We start from the raw sequence: 21,045 nt of genomic DNA, 5'->3' as shown, positions 1-21,045 counted from the left end.
TTCTAAACAATACTTAACATTGATTATACTGATCAAAATTTTTACATTCCTTGTTTCTATCTCTGACTCACATTTTATTTTGAAGCACTATGGCTGAGTTTTTGTTTCATTTGCAAATGGTAAATAATGTCTTTAATAGATGCTCTCTGGTGCAATCATTGCCTTATTTTTGAACATATATGACAGGACCAATGTTGTGCAGGAGAAAGTTAAATTTTAAGCTGGAGGAAACATGCCTTAACACACAGCCAGAGCAGGAGAAATTTAAACTCAAGAAAACGAAAATGGGCTCAAAGCAGGAGAGTTGGAGTCTCTGCATTCACTTCTCATTTTCTTCAACGATAAGCAAGTCGCAAGTCAAAATGTTCTTATCTGTTCAATCCATCATATGCTATCATGTGGTATGTTGCCCCACATACATGTGACTTCTTTGCCAAATTGCCATTTAATAAACATCACTTAATACTACGTGTATTAAATGAGTCAAAGAATAGTAAAATAAGAGCAATATGCAAGAATTGCCATGGTGAAAGAACAACAACAAAAACAAAAAAAAAACTTGCTGCTATCGATATGCTTTTCTTTTGCCATGTGTTTGCCATGTTTGACTTGTAAATAAGAAATAAAACTGGACTGATTGCCAGCAATTTAATTGCTCATCATCTAAAATTAATTATTGCTGCAGGCCTATGATGTACAGTGCACTCCTGTTATGACAAACATGGTTACAACGAAAATCTTGTTACAATGAAGTGAAAATTCAGGTCCTAAAAAAATTATCTCTATATATCTTTATATACTGTATACGCCATATATTTCGCGAGTCTAATTTTTCGCGAATTGGGAATTCCCGACGATTTCGCAAGTGGATAAATTCGCGATCGTGGAGTCCTGTACTGAATGGAGAAATGTACAAGCGTTATGTAACATTCACATCGGGATCAGAGTCAATATTTTTGCGGGTCTTTAATGTCGCAAATAGCACCTGACTTATGAAAATAAAAACCTCGCAAAATATTTGCCGTATACAGTACTTTATTGTTCAACTATAACAAAATCTTGATATAATGAAACTGCCAATCCTGAGGACCTTGTTACTGTATAAGCTGCTATTTTTGCTTACAGATATTTTCATGAATGAGGAGGTCTCAGACATTTTCGCGAGATGTTGTTGTCGTGAATTGACACTGATGCTATCATAAATGCACTATTAACCTAGCGCATGACAACATTTTTACATGCTGTTAAATTCGCAATCCAACTGTGATTCACGAAATTTCTGAAAATTAAATCCTCGCGAAAATAACAGCTTATACACTGTGGCCTGAATTCTCAAAGGTGGAATAACTTTATTACACCGCTTATTCCGCCGATTTATTACGCCTCTTATGCAAATCAGGCCCTTGTGACGTAAAATGACGCGATTTATTCCCCTGAATCTATTCTCAAGGGTGGAATAACTTATTCCCCAGAATAACTATTCCGCGGAATAGTTATTCCAGCTTTGAGAATTCGGGCCTATAAGGGAGTTGTCTGTAAATTATCTTTTTCAAACATCAGCAGGCTCTTTCTGTCAAAGACCTCCTGTGGCCATTCCTATGAAAGGACTTTTCTCCTTGATGTCACTCAGACCAGGGCTACCAGTTCCTGTCGCAGCCGCCTGGCCTTGTCCCTGAGGAGGGCACGCTCCATGTAGGGCATCGTTACGGCCAGGGGTAGGGCTGAGGGAAGCAGGGCTAGGAGGGTGGAGGCATCCAGCTCCTGTACCAGGTAGCCAAGCACACCTGGAGACATGCGAGGGGATAAAGACAAATTCTGTCTGTCCTGAGCCAATCAAAAGGTGGCAAAGTGACACATTTGATGAAACATAACCATGCCCAAATGCAATGTTACAGAATATTAGTGTTAAGAAAATTCACAATTAATCACCTCTGCTGCATCAAATAACCTATTGCACTACTTGCACAGCTGTAGTTTAATAATAGTAACCACAGTACTGACGATTATTACATCCACTGATACCGCTACAGGCAAAACTTACAAATTATAACACTGAAGGGTGTACCAGTTTGAGTGGACTCACTTTATAAATAAACATGTCACTTGGGTGTGCATTAAGTAATACCTAGACTATGCAACGGTACATACATGTATCAGTCAACATGTAAATTTGCTCTTTCCTGCAGTGTAAATCGGTAATTCTGTGGATGATGGCAGGATTACAATGCCTGCCATAATCAAACTAAAGTATCTTGGGTGTGTAAAAAGTACTCATAGCGAAGAAAACTCTTGCGCAGAAAAACAGTGCATTACTGACACTGCAACATTTATCTGACAGTAAATATGTGGCAGGGTTTAGTGTGTGACGGGTATATAATGCACCTGCCCATCCTGCATATATAGGATCTGTATGTAGGCAAAAAGTTTTCACACTATTCAAATGGGAAAATTTGAGACCTTTTACACATATCCTTGATTGCTGGGAATGCACTTATTCACTACATGAAGCCAGATTTTCTTTCACTAACCAAACTGAAAATAAGTATTATTTTTTATGGTTTTCAACTTTGATTAGTCAATTTATCAGAAAAAAGGAAATATATATACATATATATATATATTTCTACCTGAAACAAATAGTGAAATATGCCCTTGAGGAAATTATCATATCCCCAGATGAAGCATCTTACAAGAATGTAAATGTGTGTGTGTGTGTCTGTCTGTCTGTCTCTCCTTCTATGTCTCTTCCTTCGTTTATGGACATCTCTCTCTTCTCACCTGATAGCATCTGGAGCGAAACTGTCTTCCTAGTTTCCATGCCATCAGTGGTTTTCTCCTCCATGCCTCTAACCAGGTCTGCTAAGACATGTGCCCACAGCTCTGGGCTGTGGCCACAGTGCTGGCTGGAGAATTCCACAGCAATGCTGGGGTACTCCTGAATCACCAAAGACAATGCCCCCTGCAGTATCGAAACAAGAAATTATATCAATATCTGGCTCTGCAAATTTGAGGAACCTCAAGAATCTGTAAGTGATACAACATTTTATTTCATAAGGGCAGTAAGCTTATACTTCCTTTAGTTTTTACACACTCCACTGGAATGTACATTGTATCTGATAATCTCATGACATAGTTTTATAAAAAAAAAAAACAAAAAAAAAAAATTGCGATGCTTGCTCCGACTTCAGCTCATTAAAACTGGTCACAAAAGCATGATTGTTGCTTGAAAGGAGTGCATAGCTATATATTCTAAACTGAGGCTCAAAGAATTTGTATCACAATCGAGACTAAAGGATGCTTAGCACACACGAGTATGTGTTTGTTTGTGTGTGTGTGAAGATCACCTTGATGTCCAGCTTAGCTTGGCACAGAAGCTGCAGTGACCCCCGACCTCTTCCATCTTTCATGTCCTCTGTCTCCTCGATGACATAGACAGCAACCTCTGAAGGGAGGTGATCTGAGCAGAGGAGACTCTGGTATGGTACACACAGACAGACAGACAACAGACTGAATACTACACTTGAGAAAATGAAACATCACTCAACTATGCCAAACACATACATAAGTTGTGACATAAGATATTTAATGGCAACTAATGTGAAGACTATGACTACTTCTACAAGAAAGAAAATGATCCATTACACTTAACCCATTGAGGATGAGTCCCAAGTATACTCGGGCAAGTGCCTATGGGAAGTGTGTGCTGTAGCAAAATCAACCCGTCCTCAACGGGGTAAGACTACAATCTATCCACTGCACGTATATTGCAGCGAGGCAACAATGTGGAGATCAAAAGGAGATTTATCAGGTGTATAATCACACTGTCAGGACTCTGCATACTGGTATTGTGTTGTCAAATTTATCGCTCACAAGGTACTCGTCTGATTCTATGTAACTTGCTGATTTACATAAAATTCTCGCCACTGTCATTACACTGTCATCACTGCATCAGTCTTATAAAAAACACGGATATAAGTTATATGGTTATTTCATCCCCATAATCACAATCTAATCCTTAAAATCATTATGATCACATATCCAATGCTGTAATTCTCACCTTTACAGGCTGCGTTTGTCTAACTTGAGAGAAGAGAATCCCACTTCGAGAGAATCCCATTTCAAACATGTTTTGAATGCCGTTCATGAATGTGGTTTGAAACACGATTCTTGAGGTTTATCTAACCATCATGTAATCGCGATTTGAGTGTTGTCACCCAGCAGCTGCTTTGCGCTGCTAGACCCAGGAAGTAGAGGTCAACTGCGAACCACCAAACATGTCTTCATTATTCACGCACAAACACTGATTAGAAAACACAGATGATGCGCGTTTTTCTCTGCAATTGGAAACAGCTTGAAGTCGACCTGGGCAGCTCCAAGATATGAACGTGTTTCAAAACAGCATTGCATATATCTACTTGAAGAAAGGCAAAAGTGGTCTCAAATGCATCTCAAATTGCACTTAGAATGGTGTTTCCAATAGGTGTTTCTAAACATGTTTGAAAACATAGTTGCATTAATCTATCACCCAAAAATACCTCAAATGCATTTAGGATTGTGATGTTGCCTCAAATTTTTTTTTAGATAAATGCACCCAAATATACAATGATCAAGTGACCATCACCAGCCAATCATCATATCTGTTCTCATTCTTTATATCGATGCTTTCAAAACCATGTGCATCAGCGTCAACCATTCCTACCACCTGCACCTCTACCACCATCACTCTCCGTCACCATAGTAACCATGAGCCCACCTGTAATCTCATGAGGACCTCATTACAGCAGCAGCAGGGACAGCTGGCACCACTCTTGGTGGTGGTCTGAGGCTGGGTGACTGATCCGCTACGACCCCTCTGTAGCCTCCAGGATCTAGCCTTCTGCTCCAGGCTGGTGCATGTTTGTCTCAGAGAACCTGGCAGCAACAGCAACCGCACCTACATCATTACTCATCAATCATTCCTGATACTTACTGTCTTGCGTATAAAAAAGTCTGAAGCTTAACTTATGTGAAAAGTCTAAACCTCAATTCATTAATTTGTGAATGTGTATCACTTTTATCTTCACAGTTCATAAAAACTTTATGGATCAATTATGTAATAAAATCATGTGTAAAAATATGCAATGTAATTTAAGTTTTACATCATAATAGTATCATGCATATACTTTTACAATAAATCAGTTGTTTAAATGAAGAGGCAGAAGAAGATATACAACTATTTCTTCTAGTAGACATGATTTAAATGAAGTTTTTGTCTAGATCAAAATGACTTACGAGTAGGCTATCAAGTATACTATAACTTAAATGAATGCAACTACTTTAGTTTAAAGGCCCAAATATCTAATCCTATGACAATATACTTTCTATATTGCTCCTTATATTCTCAAGATGTTTGAAAATATTTGCAAGAGCAGCAATACAGGTAGTAATAATCATCATACCATAATAGTTGTGTGGTAAGTGGCGTTTCTACGATTTCTTCCATTGGAAATGGAATGCTAAAAACACTGTATAGTAATTTGCGAAAGCTAATCTCATACACTAAAGTTATCTAATCACTTTTGAGCTGATAACCCCTGATTTCCAGCACTTCCCAATTTCTTCTGCATATTTTTGTCTATTGTCGGATTTACTTTGAGTAGTTTCAGAGACCATAATGCAAATTTCTTTCAATCTATTCCACAGCTATACATAAAGCAATTCATACATTCATCTGCAAATAACAGATTAAGAGTTGATAGCATTGACATCACAACATGATACTTCATACTATGGCAGACTAAACCCTTTACAAATGATAGTTACCTTGAGGGTTACTACAAACAAATGATTCAAATATTCCTACAATATACATTCTATTCTTTGCATTATGCTTTGCTTCAGTGCACTACTAAGTTGCTGCACAATGACTAAGAAGTTATGGGTAGATTACAACACTGACCTTGGAAAGGGGCCAGATTGTTTAGCCAACTAAATCTTGCTGCAAAGCATCCATCTCCTTGAGGCTGAAAGGATGTCATGAAAAGATGGACACATATTACATGGAAAATCCTTAAATAAGCAAATATGCTAAGTCTTCTGTTTATTTGCTGATTTCCTCTAAAGCCCAAAGAAAGTTCTGGTACGCCTGCAAAAGTTGTCAAATTTTGCTCCAAAATGTGAACGTATGCCTAGGAAATGTGCGGAATAACGCTGTAATAACAAGGTATTCGATGGGTAACGACGAAAATGGGAAATATTAACTAAAAACGTTCAGTCTCAGAACTTACGCGAACGGGGTCAGGCTAGACTCGGACTCGGGGATAACTCGGTCTTGCTTTGCTTGACGGCGGGATGAGTTGTATTGGTTATCCCTCTGGATTGTACAGCGTTGTACTATGCATATGGGAGCGGCCTGTATAAACTACATTGTAGCGTTCTGGCTACTCGCAGTAATGGTCCGAGTTGTTACAACGCGCGCATCAAAAACCTCTTTGGCGCGCATGCAAAATTAGTGTGCGCCTCTCAAGCACCTCTAAAAACAATCAAAGACGCTTGATAAACAACAACAAAAACTTCAAAGACCGCGCGTCTCAGCAACTGAGGTGATGTGCGTATACTATATAGGCTTGAGGACAGCGCGCTGTCCATTTGTTTTGCACAGGATTAGCACGCACTTTCCTGTCTGCTCATCAAGGCCTCGTTTGGTACCCGTAGTATAGAGTACTGATGAACACGGCAATCACGAACTGTGTGTAAAGTGTCTGAAATAGGGTCGAGTTTTCCCTGAGACCGAGTTAGTCTGGAGCCTTCTGGAATAAAAGTCGGTCTACCAACTTTTATTATTTTTCTCAAAATACTCCAAAACGACTCATCATTCCGGCAAACCGCGTCAGCCAGGTAAGTTTCTTTGTAGACTCTTTCGATATATTGCAAGCAAATATGAAATGGTGCCAGACGGGTTCTCAGGCCCTTACCAGAACTTTGTTTTCACTTTAAAGGACGTCTTCCCCTACGGGTCAGCTTCACCTCCTTGCTATCTTGGCATCAAACAAGAGCAAACCTCTTTTTATGTTGAAATACTTACTAATTGTAATCTCATCTTATCCTTGCCCTGGCCTGATCAAATTGTCACTAATAACATGGTACTCTTACAGGCATTGACCATCAACTATAGAAATATCTAGTCATAAGTCATCCAAATTCACTGCACTGTAGTGCTGTACAACTACACTGAGATACCCTAAATTCTTTCCATGTTTAAATCACTAAAAACAAAATAAATGACTTTCAGAAAGATTTGATCTTTGATTGGACTCTTCACCATCACAATGAGACTCATAAATTAATTATATGAAAAAGCACACAGTCTTGATTCAATTTATCACTGCTTTCTCCAATCAATTGAAAATCATACAATTACAAAATTTATCAACTTGCAGATTGATCTCAAGCAGATTTTCTGTAATTTGAGTGAGCATAATGCTTACAGCTAATCGTTGTACAGTTGCTTGAATTTCATCACATAACCAAAGTTTAAAGGTGCATGGTCCCGGTGTTTTAGTCAAATGCGTATGCGGGCGCACGGCGCAAGTTTCCTATAGAGACCTACGCTATCGACTCCTCTTTAGCGCTTACGCTTTGCCCCACTTCCCCCGAGTCCGAAGAAGTCCGATCCACTGTAGTCAGTGGTCCGATCACAGTTTGGCTCATGATTCGGCTGAGGGGGATGACAGCTTTAGCAAACTTCTTTTGTGATGTCATAATAACAAGCACATATGCACGCACCCTGGCATTACTACAGACTGCGCGATGTGCAGAGTAAGACAACCAAGGCAACGTTACTTAGCAACACCTACGCACTTTACTCTTGATGACAGCTCAACTTCAGTAATCTTCGAATCAATGCTAACGGTGATTGGCAGTATCATCAACAGCGCCCTCTACACTGTGAGACAATTGTGAGCAACCTGTCTTACAGTCAAGATGGTAACAAAAATATCTTCACACAAACAATACAATCACCATTCACATTATGCTTGTGATGGCTTTTTGTGGCAGGATAACGAGACTGAATGTCAACAAATCATTTGATAAATAAAGTAATGTTCACAGACATCCACAAATGAAATACATCAGAAGCCTACCACATGAGCATGTGTCCGTCTGCATGCCCTGGAGGTGTTCATCATGGATGGGTGATCTGTATGGAGCAGTTGGCTAAGATAGATCGGGACAATCTCCTCCTATGAGGAAAAAGTGGTTCAAAAGATGATAAATGCTTTCATACAAATCTTGACAAAAGTTTCTCCTTGAAAGCTCTTAATTTGTTGCCCTACTTAACCCCTAAAAGATCAAGGCATTTGGGGAGTTTTTGGAGTGCAAAGTGAAATATGCAACTTATCCAAAATATCCTTCAATGCAGGCACCGGGGATAAATCTATACAATTTCAAGTACAGTATGTGGCAGGTATGTGATTGCAGAATGGTGCATGTACTGGGGGTAAATTCATACAATTCCAAATATGGTATGTGGCAAGTATGAGGTAGCAAAACTGTGCAGGTACAAGGGATTAATTCATACAACTCAAATTGCGATATGTGGCAAGGAAGTGGTTGCAAATCGGTGCATGTACCACAGATAAATCTAATACACAATTACAATTACAATACACAGGTAATAAAGTACTGTACTCTGACATCAAAACGGATGTGTGCAGCTCTCATAAATGTGTAAACAAGGGAATGCCACATACATAAACATCTTGATGGTCTTTGGTTACAGCAATACAACAACAATTGCTACATTTGATTATGAGATTGAACTCTGGACCTGGCTTTACGGGAGGCTCTTTTTACAAGGCACTATTTCACACTGCTCTATAGTCTACCCAGCTTTTACAAGATGCTGGCTAAAGCTGGAAGTTAAACCTATGCTAAGCTAAACTTATGCAGACCCAAGTTATGTCCATGGTTGTTGCACATCACACAAAGTGAGCAAAGCTGTGGTCAGATGGGTCTCTATGTACACCCAGGACAGTCTATTTTATTTCGATTCAATGCAGAAACTCAAGTTTGCGCAGATAGCCGAAATTGCAATGATGTACATTCTGACCCAGGCGTACGTCAATAGACTAAAAAGGAAATTAGATGTGTACTATACCATAGCCTCCTGAAAGACATGATGCCACTTTGAATCACTCATGACCGACTCTAGCAATCTTGTGAGCAACAAACTGTGGCCTGATGAGCCTGTGTGCAGTGCCTAAAGAAATGGAATGAGTACAAAGCATAGTGTATGATTATTCTTCAATACCATCGCCGAATCCCATGCTTCTTACCATCTAAATCAATGTGAATGGATCAATTTCAATGCCTAACACACATTTAAATTAATGAACAACCCTGTGAATGTTAAATATTGCAAAATAACTTGAAAACATTTTAGAGACAATCCCTACTTGACGATGATAATTATATTTATTAACTGAGTATATATCCATTCCATATCAGGGCAATTATACCCCCCGAGGGCAATGACCCCCCAGCTACATACTGGTTAGTGGTAAGGTTAGAGTACAGATTAGGGTTAGGGTTACGATCAGTGTTAGAGTTTGGGTTAGGGTTAGGATTAGGTTCAGGATTAAGATTAGGATTAGGGTTAGGGTCAGGGGAAGGGTCAAGGGGGTAATTGCCCTAGACCCATCCAAGACATTGTTAGACTTGCACAAACAACACAGAGACAGGATAAACTCATGAATCATTCATGACACTTCTCATATGTAACTTAAAATAATCATTCCAAACTAATACAAATATGTTACATGCAGAAAAGGTCAAATGGATTCTAAAAATCCATCTATGAGAGCAGAATGTTTTCAAATTATATAACTTTCCATTCTTTCTATGTACAGTATTTACACCAGCATCCACTCCTACAACAAATGTACTCCAGTGATGAGACACAATTACTAATGAACGTTTCAAGCTTTGAAACCGGATGAACATGCACATACCTTCAATAAGGTGATGGCTTCTTTCAAAGAAAGCTTGTCATTGTCTAAAAGTTGAAGGAGCACCTCTACCATCCCATCTGTTGCTTCTTTGCACAGCAGCTACAGTGTAAACAATAAAAAAATGAACATATACCATACTGTAAAACCAGAACATTCACAGCATGAAACTTTTGTGCACTTGGAGCCGACTGCCTTTTTAGCAGCATGAAGCTTTTGCAAAGTGCCGACCATACTGGAGTATGGCATTGTACTAGTATTGAATGCATTGTGTACACAAAAAAATAGCTGTGCATTTTACTTTGGGGAATCTGGGCCCCTTGCAAAATATTCAAAATTTTCATGCACACAAAAATATCTGGTTTAACAGCACTTTATCCAGTCCTGCATGCAGCAAAGTTTATGAAAATTTGGATCAGACAACACAGCTGAGCTCCACAAAAATACATCAGTATTTGACTCTTTTATATTAACTTAGGACAATATCGTCGCTTGGGTGACAAGACCTTGTATCTGCAATTTTGGTGAAAATCACTTTTTTGGATTAATGGTCAAATAATGGGTTAAGTGTTGTCCTGTCCAAATCCCAACTGTCTTACTCCAAAAATGAAGCCACCACGGCATGTCAAAGGAAAGGCTTTCCCATTTGCAACAGTGCTTTGGCCGCCATGTTTTTTTGCTCTCCTGAACATTTGACATTTTGTAGATACGAGGTCTTGTCGCCCCAGCGACGATATATATCATGTATAGAAGCAATCAAATGCATGATAAGAGAATCAGATAACTAAGGATTTTTTTTTTTTTGACATTATGTTTGTGGTACTCATATCAACAAAGATCTAGAAGAATGCAGTTAAGCTTGACAGAGTGTAAGCAACCCTTCAGAATATTAGATATGAGTGGCAGAATCAAAGAACCTACTAAATCTTTTCATTCTGCATCTGCAAAGTAAATCTGTCTTTGTGCATTGAGCTTTTGTATTCAGTTATTTATTCCTTCGGCTTAGCTTTTCATAAAATTTAAGTTATTGGAAGAACATGCTTGTAAAATATAGCTACTGTACCCTGGCAAAATCTGTGAGCTGCTTGTCATCACTGAGAATAAGGTGAGCATTGGCAGGGATGAGTTCAGTGACCTCACTGGGGGTCAAACAGGAGGTCGCGAACTTTGCCTGCTCCATCTCACCCAGCTCAAGGTGGATGAGAATCATGCTGATGTTGTCTGCAGAGGACCATCTGGAAAAACATGCAGAAAGAAGTTAAGATCCAACTTTGACTGACTCACTCTTTTCTATGGCATTCACTGTGGATTAATCATGCACACCAAATAGTGTGCAACTATACCATTAGGCTTGCAGTAAAGTTAACCCATTGAGGACAAGTCCCAAGTATACTTGGGCACGTGTCTATAGGAAATGCGTGTAGTAGCAAAATCAGCCCGTCTTCAACAGGTTCAAGACACATTGGTCATTTTACGAGGATTACATTTATTTTGCAGAAAATTTATCACATAATATAAAGAATAGGCAATAAGACATTTGACCAAAAAGGTACAGAGTTGACAGTAAATTTTAGCATTAAAAACAACGTACTGTAAAACGATATATTCGCGGCATGAAATTTTCACGAATTGGAGCCGATGGCCTTTCTCGCGGCATGAAATTTTTGCAAATTGCCACTGGCATTCAATGCATATAGTGTAGGATAAGAACTTTCGCATGCATTTTAATTTCTTAAATCTTGGCTCTTGCGAAATTAAAATGCACGCAAACATGCCTCGTTTTACAGTATCCCATCACCTTTGTGCTTTAATTGTGTACAACACTTTTTCTTGACTCAAATTACAGTTCTAATACTGAAATTAATGCTGTAATACTGAAACTGGATACTACAATACAGTTCGACCTCGATTATACAGCCATGTCGGGACCGGCGCTCATCCGGATAAGCGAATTGGCCGGATATGGGAGACACAATGTTAATGTATATAGCTGCCGTCCAAGCTGCCGTCCCAGTGCACTGGCAGCTAGGCAGGTAGCGTAACCTGCAACGGTGGTGTAATCTATGCTAGCCTGCGCAAAATTGTAGTCCCTTCTTCACAAAAATAAAGTATATCTTTATGTGAAAATCACACATGTTTTACCTCATTAGATATTGAGAAACCTATCATGCACATCTTATGAAATTAGTGAAATAGATCCATGAAAAGATGTTAATGTCACTGTCTTTTCTCAATTTTTGGATGAAAAAAAAGTCCTTCACTGCGTAAATGCATCCGGATAATAGAGATTTCCGGATAAAAGGAGGCCGGATAATCGAGGTCCAAATGTACTTAAATTGAGAGTGGATCCAGCTGGGTGATCTTGGTGTGAGAAAACAAGTTACTGACAATTACATGAAACAACAGGGCAGGGAGAGAGGAGAACAAACAGGCAAGCAATATGATTGAGGAAGAAAGAAAGACTAGATAAGGGACAAGGCAAGTGCCAAAATGTGTCTCGCCCATTTGCATAGAAGAAATTGTTTTTCTAACTCCCGGAAGTTCATTGACCCCACCAATGACTTTTGACCTAGTGATGAACTTAAACTCCCCAAGGGATATTTATCAGCCAAGTTTGGTCACAAACGGACAAAGGGATCAAAAGTTATGAGCCATAATCGAAACGCGCCGTAAAAACTTAACATTGGGCCCTAAAATTTTGTTGACCCCTGTATGTGGCCTTTGACCTTATGGTGACCTTCAACTCCCCAAGGGACACCTACCATCCAAGTTTGGTCCCAAACGGACATAGGGATCACAAGTTATGAGCCATAATTGAAACGCACCGTAAAAACTTAACATTGGGCCCTATAGATCAGTGACCCTGCCTGTGACCTTTGACCTTGAGATGACTTTCATGTTTGGTAAAATGTGTAACTTTGTATAACCACTCTTCCCTTTAAGTTTGATTGAAATTGAAGTCCTCAGAGAGTTATTCAAGTTTTTCTAGTGTGACGGATGACGGACAGACGAAGGACAGATGACGGATGGACAGACGGACGACGGACGGATGACGGACGGACAGATGCCGCAGGCAATCCCTTAGTCTCCCCTCACCTCCGGTGGGCTCGACAAAAATGACAGAGGAAGAAGAGAAAGAGGGAGATGAAGAGAGGAGAGAGAAAAAGGAGGAGAGAGGAAGAGAGGAGAAGAGAAAGAGAAAGGAGAAAGAAAAGAAAAAAAATTTAACTAGAAATGTCGCTATGGCGACTGGTATGCCTCCGCCATAATGCATGATTCTCCTAATAGGTCTAGATACATGTAGTACATGTGGACAATGTGTGATTACATTTTCACAAAATTGGCAAAAGATTAAAATAACAAGTTTGTCACAAATGTGTTAAATGTTCACCTTCCTTGACCTCGGTTTAATTGGATGAATATGAGAGTATGTATTTGGGATTTAAGACTTTAACTTGACTTTGACCCATTCATACGTTTATGCATTGAGTAATTTTCAAGATACATGTATGGAATAGTAAATTGTTACCATTTTCATCTGGCCTTTGACCCTAAAATTCGTAAGATAATCACTGTCAGGCAGAACATGGATAAAGTACGTTTCAAGATAACTTGAGCCACTTCCAAGATATGGAGGAAAAAATTAGTTCAGCACTTTCACTTGATCTTTGACCTTTTGACCTTTGAGGCAAAAACAAAAGAAAACAAAAACTTTACAGAGAATCTCCATTAGGTTATACAAGCATACACCAAGTGTAAAAAAAAAAAATAATCCTGCTGGCATTGCATAAACATGAGGGAAATAGTAAAATTTTGAAGTGTTGCACTTGACCTTTGACCCGACCTTTGACCCCATGAACCCTAAATTCTCTAGATAATCACTGCCAGTCAGTACATGTATATATACTATGTTCCATGAAGATACCTTGAACAATTTTCAAGGTACAGAAAAAAAGGTGAAGTTTTAATATTTTTACTTGACCTTTTGACCTTTGACCTCATGACCCAAACTTTCACCAGAGAATCTTAATTGGGTAATACATGTATACACTTAGTTTCAAGAAAATATCTTCAGGCATTGCATAGATATGGTGGAAATAGTAAAATTTTATGTATTTGACCTTGACCTTTTGACCTTTGACCTTGAGCATGTGCACTCAAAAGTTGATAGGCACAACTTCACCCCCTAATACACATACATGCCAAGTTTCATTAGGATACCTCAAAAGGTTTTGATAGTTACCGTGTCCACAAAATTCATTACGGACGGACGGAAGGACGGACGGAAGGACGGACGGACGGAAGGAAGGAAGGACGGACGGACGGACGGAAGGACAGACGGACGAACAGACAACCCGAAAACATAATGCCTCCGGCACCACTTCATGGCGGAGGCATAAAAATTCAAGACAACTATCAGTTGTCCTTGGAAACATATTTCTTGTGATTATTGGAAAATTTGCATTGTTCACATTTGAGTTGCATGTTCTTCATGCATGTCGTAGCAATGGTACAGACGACATTCACACATGATGCTAGAACTAGGCACAAACTATGCAAGAATGGTTTTTGGCTCCATTGTCATAATACATTCAGAAAAAAAAAAGAAAAAAAATTCTAAATGTTTGTCTTTGCCATTTGTTTTTACATTTAATCAGCCACTAAGTCTCTTGTCATATACATGTACATTGATAACAGTGCAACAGTGTAGAGGAGGAATATGTGGACTTAGATATCTCTCTCTTCCATGCTTCTGCTCAACTTAGAACCCAAGCAGCACTAGTATGTGTCATAAAAATATGAACTCATATCTAAATTACTGTCTCTTGCTTTCAGTAACAATCTAATTCTATAACACTGTCACATACTTACTGGTAGGAATCTTGTGACTGCTGCTGTTTTAGCCTCTGGAGAACGTCCAACTTCTTCTGGGGGCTGAGGTATTCCTTTAACTTTCCCGAAAGAAAAATATCCGAGCATCGCGAGGGCTTGATGTGTGAATAGACATCAATGATGCGCTCTGCTGTGTCCTGGCAACAATGTAGGTTGTGTTTTAAGCAATGATAAACAGCACAAAATTCAGAAAGCACATCAAATCTTACATGTATCTTCCCACAGAGACCATATAAATGCTCTTCAATATTTTCTTTGTGTGTGTGTGTGTGTGTGTGTGCAATGAATTAAAAGTTTCCATATATAACCTACATAATTATATCTTTGCACTCAAGCTATTAATTGCATAAATGAGATGTAGTTATCAGAGCAGCATACTATACCAAGAATACTACTGGATTCAAATTGAAAATTACAATTGCCTGCGGAATTTCACTGAGATGTGCACATATTTCTTGTGATTATTGGAAAATTTGCATTGTTCACATTTAAGTTGCATGTTCTTCATGCATGTCGTAGCAATGGTACAGACGACATTCACACATGATGCTAGAACTAGGCACAAACTATGCAAGAATGGTTTTTGGCTCCATTGTCATAATACATTCAGAAAAAAAAAAGAAAAAAAATTCTAAATGTTTGTCTTTGCCATTTGTTTTTACATTTAATCAGCCACTAAGTCTCTTGTCATATACATGTACATTGATAACAGTGCAACAGTGTAGAGGAGGAATATGTGGACTTAGATATCTCTCTCTTCCATGCTTCTGCTCAACTTAGAACCCAAGCAGCACTAGTATGTGTCATAAAAATATGAACTCATATCTAAATTACTGTCTCTTGCTTTCAGTAACAATCTAATTCTATAACACTGTCACATACTTACAGATGTATGTATGTATTTGGCGCTGTTGTGCTGCTGCCATTTCTGCTTCCTGTGATTGTTTTGATTTTTATGGGACATTGACTGTTTCCTTCCTCAAATCTTGTGTCAGATGGTTCTACATGGAACTGTCCACTGGCTGGACACTTTGAACATTATTTGGTCAATTGGTTGTGGAGTAATATTGGTATGATTTTCATGCAGGTTTGGGTTGCTTGGCTACTGCTTTTTACACACTGTCTTAGCACAGTGCATGAAGCAGGGACAGTTGCTGTTTGCTACACACCATTGACAAGACCACTTACAATAGATGGATTTCTTTCTGGACCTTGGATGAATAGTGTGACAATGGATGAGTGCACTTCTTCAATACCTTGTGCTGTGAAGCCAGGCTCTCATACCAATGGCTCTAATGTGTGCTATACAAGGCAAGTCTTGTACTCTCTTCGCCACAGCCTTGGTACACAACATCTACCCCCGGATACTTATGCTCGCATCATGGAGTTAGGTATAAGTCACATGAGAGGCAGGAGAGGTGGACGACATATTCGTAATAGGACTGGCACTTGTGAAGCACAAAATGGTCGACTGCAACAAAAGTATGTATACTCTCAAGTGAATAACAGTACAATTCCGGTGCTAGTAACTGCTTGTAGAGAACCAGTACGTTCCCATAAAGGTAGATTACACACCAAGAATCTGGTATCTGTTCAAAGGGAGAGGTATGATAAACTCAATGTTCATCTCTGGAACTGTAACTCGCTCAGAAATAAATCTGCTCTTTTGTTCGACTACATACTGGAGAACAATGTTGATATCATGTTTCTGACTGAGACATGGTTGAGGAGTGAGGATCCAGTTGTGATTGGTGAGAGCACACCCTCAGGCTATACCTTTATCAATGCATCACGTGACAGAGATAACACCCATGGGGGTGGAGTCGCTGTTATCTATAGAACTGGTCTTAACCTCTCTACTGTCAACATTGGTCCTAAACACAACACTTACGAACTAGTCTGTGTTACTGACCCTGCAAAAATGGTGAGCTATGTTCTGATCTACAGACCTCCACCGTCCATACGTAACAGGCTGAAGACAAGTGACTTCCTTGCAGATTTTGATAAGCTAGTGAAAGAGCTGACCACACGTTCTGGTAAACTCCTGTTAATTGGAGACTTCAACATGCATGTAGACATTCCTAACAAGCCTGATGTAACTCAGTTTCTCTCATCTCTTGAAGAAGCTGGTCTCCAACAGCATGTACATGGCCCAACACACAAGTGTGGACACACTCTTGATCTAATCATTTCGAGAGCCAATGACGAGTCATTTGTGGAAAAATGTCAAATCCATGAAAAATTGTACTCTGATCACCATTTCGTGAGTTGTGTTCTGGATGTAGCTACACCCAAGTCACAGCATGAAATATCTGTTTCTCGTAACTTTCGAATGCTGGATAAGGATGAGTTTAATGCAAGGATTGCCGAAGCCTTCGTGCAGTTTCCTTTTGATAGCTCGCCCAGTGATCAAGCTGAATTCTACGACTCCACCACCACTAGAGTACTGGATGACCTGTGCCCGGCCGCTGAATGGAAGCGCAGAAATTGTTCTCGTCCAGCATGGTATACTGATAATATCTATTGTGCCAGACGTACCCGACGCAGGCTTGAACGATCTTGGCATAAAAGTCACAGTGATGCTGATCACGCCAAGTACTTAAGGCAAATTCATACCCTTGACAGACTCGTTCGCAAAGAGAAGTCTTCATTCTACATGAACCAATTGCGTGATGCTGACACCAAGACTGTGTTCCGTGCCCTCAATTCTCTATTGAATAGAAAGCCATCGGTTCTGCCTTGCCATGTCTCAGCAATTGATCTGTCTAACAGATTTTCAACTTTTTTCAAGCAGAAGGTAGTGAAAATACGTGAAACCCTGATTTCATCAGTTTCCTCATCAGCAAATTCGACATGTAGTGCTGGAGATAACACAGCCAGTGGACTAACGTCAGGTGTTGCCGAGTTCTCTGAATTTGATGTTATTTCTGCTGATACGGTGCGTAAACTTATCTCCTCATCTCCAAACAAATTTTGTTCACTTGACCCTTTGCCAATGTGGATGCTGAAGGAGTGCATGGACACATTTCTACCTTACATCGTGTCTATAGTCAGGTCGTCATTAGATTCTGGTGAATTCCCATCGTGTCTTAAGGAAGCGATTGTCACTCCTTTAATTAAGAAGTCAAACCTGGATCGAGATGATCTAAAGAACTATCGACCTGTATTGAACCTACCCTTCCTGTCAAAGATAATAGAAAAGGCAGCACTGGCCCAGGTTTCAGAGCACCTGGAACTGCATGACCTGAACAACGATTGCCAGTCAGCGTATCGACAAGATCATAGCACAGAGACGGCACTGCTGAAGATGAAGAGTGACATCCTTCAAGCTTTGGACAGAAGACTTGTTGCTTTTGTTGTTTTACTCGATCTTTCGGCCGCCTTTGACTCTGTGGATCATGCCATCTTACTCCGTCGACTATCTGACTTGTTCTGCATCACAGGCACCGCACATTCCTGGTTTGCCTCTTACTTGTCAGGCCGCACCAGTAGATGTAGAGTTGCATGTGAATTGTCCACTCCTGAGTCCTTGGAATACGGTGTTCCACAAGGGTCAGTGGTTGGCCCAAGACTCTTTTGCATGTACACTCATCCTTTACAAGACATAACTGAGCAGTATGATGGTGTGCATGTCCAGTCGTACGCGGATGATGTGACGCTGTATGCTTTTGCGGATCCTAAAACCCCTGAGTCTGTAAAACAAGCTCTTCTTTCACTGTCCAGGTGCATTGAACATCTGCAGGGGTGGATGAAAGACAATATGCTGAAGCTCAACTGTGACAAGACTGAGTTTGTGGTAATTGCTAGTACACAATCCCGTCATCGTTTAGAGAATGTCACGCTTACCATCTCAGACATCCCTATCAGAGCTAAGCTGTCAGCAACGAGTCTAGGTGTGCAGTTTGACTCTGCACTTAAGATGGACAAGCATTACCATCTGTCCAACATCGCTCGCATTAGACCATTCATTGACAAGAAAGCATGTGAGGATGCCGTCAGAGCCATCTGTGCATCCAGACTGGATTACGCCAACTCGCTGCTTTATGGCATCAATTCCCAGCAGGTCCAGCGCCTTCAGAGGGTACAGAATCGTGCCGCAAAACTCATCTTCATGTGCCGTAGGCGCGATCACGTCACCCCCTTGCTGAAGCAGCTACATTGGCTACCAGTCGCACAGCGCATTGTTTTCAAGATCTTGACAATTGTATACAAGTGTCTTCAAGGGAAAGCTCCTACTTATCTTAGATCTCTGATCACCCCATACTATTCTGCTCGCCCTGGACTACGTTCAAGTGCAGATAGCACCTTACTCCATGTACCCAAAACAATCAGTAGAGCGGGGGACAATGCTTTTGTGACGGCTGCACCGCGATTGTGGAATGATCTACCTCGGTGCGTCCGCATTTCTCCATCCCTTGATGTCTTCAAGAAGAATCTTAAGACTTTTCTTTTTGATGCCAATCTGTAACTGAATGTTGTAAAGTGCTGTGAAACCAGTCATTGACTGTGTAAGGGCGCTATATAAATGATCTGATTGTATTGTATTGTATTGTACATGAATTTGAGTCGTTATCTTTTTTTTTTTTCACAGCAGAAAAGTATACAAAGAAACATTTGTGGCAACATACATATCCTCTTCTGTAGTTCATATTGTGTTATTTACTCCTTCATAAATTACATTTTACATTGAGGTTGAATATCAGAAAGCTGTCTGGGTATGGAAGGAGTTTATAACTACAAAATTACATCCCCTTCATCTGGCAGCATGTTTATTATGTTTCACACCAAGAAATAATCTCCCTGCACTTCTCTAGTGGCCACTATGAAGTAAATGTGTAATGTCGGTTAGACAGTAATGATTACACACAAACCTTGTCCATTCCCACTTCACATGCATCTCCAGAAAACAGCTTAAAATCAAGGTAGCTGGCCAATCCTGGACCAAGTGACAGATCCTGGAAAGAATTAAGACATTGGTAAGTTTTTGTCTTTGATTTATCTTCGATTTCATTGTCATTTATCCTAACATGAGCGTCATGACAAGACATATTTTCTATATATCATGTAATAATTTGTCTCATTTTAGCAATATTTATCATGTAAAAACTTATGTTGCTTTAATTGTTAGACAGACAGTGGGACTTGAGCCTGCATCAGCATGACTAAATAAGGAGATTTTGTGATGCACAATGAAAGTAAAAGACAGTGGGTTAGAATTAAATGTGTCTGGAATGAGTAGACCCTAAATGACATCAAAATACAAGGACAGGGTATCCCTGATGGTATGTCTCATGCTGTCTTAAATGTGGATGTCATTAAGTTTGGGGTTCCAAGGAGGGAAGACCTAAGTTTGGGGTTCCAAGGAGGACAAAAAGTTGGAGAGCCAACGATCATAAAGGAAGATGACCCGTTACTCCAGGCAGGGCATCTTCAACAGTCTAGAGCAACCCAACGAGAGAACTTCTAGAACAACTGAGCAGAGCAACCAAGATTGATATCAAGTCTAGGAATTGGGAATCTGTACTGAAGTTTGTACTTATTATTAAGCTTGTAAACCATCACAACTTTGAAACCAGTATAATAAATCAATTGTTATATTGTAAGAACACGGTGTGATTGGCTACTTATTTTGAGGCACACTTATTGCGCAAGTTGAAAGAGTTGATTGAATGAATGGTCTGTTAACAATCTGTTGCATTTGGAGGAAGTCAACCATTGACTATAATAGAAAAGATCCCAGTTGCAGGGAGGGCCTTCATTTCCCACATTCACAGGAAAGTCTCCTGTGACAGAGAGTATTTGCAAATAATTCATGAAAATGATTCCATACTGATGCTTAAAGAGGTGACAGTACCTTTAGTCCCAGTGACATTGCAAATCTTCGAGGAAACTACAAATTAAAGCTGCACACTATTTTCAATTCAGGGCTCATGGTGACTCTAAAAAGCTCGGTCAAATGCTATTTTTCAAGAAAGAACATGAAATAGAAGCTTGAGTCTTCATGAAAATTATATGAAAATTATACAAAAATGTGAAGGAATAATTATCATTTCACTTGAGATTTTTATCTTTTCATCTTATACTGTCTTTGGACACAAGCATATGAAATGCAATGTGCAAATACCCCAGGTTAATTATGCATTAATTTCAAAGACAAACTTTC

The 21,045-nt window shown here is 39.7% G+C and overlaps 1 protein-coding gene across 1 annotated transcript in view; it reads right to left on the bottom strand.

The window, feature by feature from the left end:
• Nucleotides 1–1,435: 1,435 nt before the first annotated feature.
• LOC140239026 (BLOC-2 complex member HPS3-like) overlaps nt 1,436–21,045 on the bottom strand; it is a 30,597-nt gene continuing 10,987 nt past the window's right edge. Inside the window, exons 9-19 of the mRNA XM_072318923.1 lie at nt 19,754–19,837; nt 14,862–15,019; nt 11,053–11,224; nt 9,993–10,091; nt 9,140–9,241; nt 8,124–8,222; nt 5,939–6,002; nt 4,754–4,911; nt 3,345–3,473; nt 2,779–2,959; nt 1,436–1,784 (exon numbers count right to left, since the gene is read on the bottom strand). Of these exons, the coding sequence (XP_072175024.1) occupies nt 1,627–1,784; nt 2,779–2,959; nt 3,345–3,473; nt 4,754–4,911; nt 5,939–6,002; nt 8,124–8,222; nt 9,140–9,241; nt 9,993–10,091; nt 11,053–11,224; nt 14,862–15,019; nt 19,754–19,837 (1,404 nt within the window). The 3' untranslated portion in view covers nt 1,436–1,626. The remainder of the gene's footprint in view (nt 1,785–2,778; nt 2,960–3,344; nt 3,474–4,753; nt 4,912–5,938; nt 6,003–8,123; nt 8,223–9,139; nt 9,242–9,992; nt 10,092–11,052; nt 11,225–14,861; nt 15,020–19,753; nt 19,838–21,045) is intronic.

This window comes from Diadema setosum, chromosome 15, assembly GCF_964275005.1.
Source record: "Diadema setosum chromosome 15, eeDiaSeto1, whole genome shotgun sequence".
NCBI lineage: Eukaryota > Metazoa > Echinodermata > Echinoidea > Diadematoida > Diadematidae > Diadema > Diadema setosum.
Note: the sequence above shows the minus strand (reverse complement) of the source record. Positions and strands in the feature narration are given on the sequence as shown.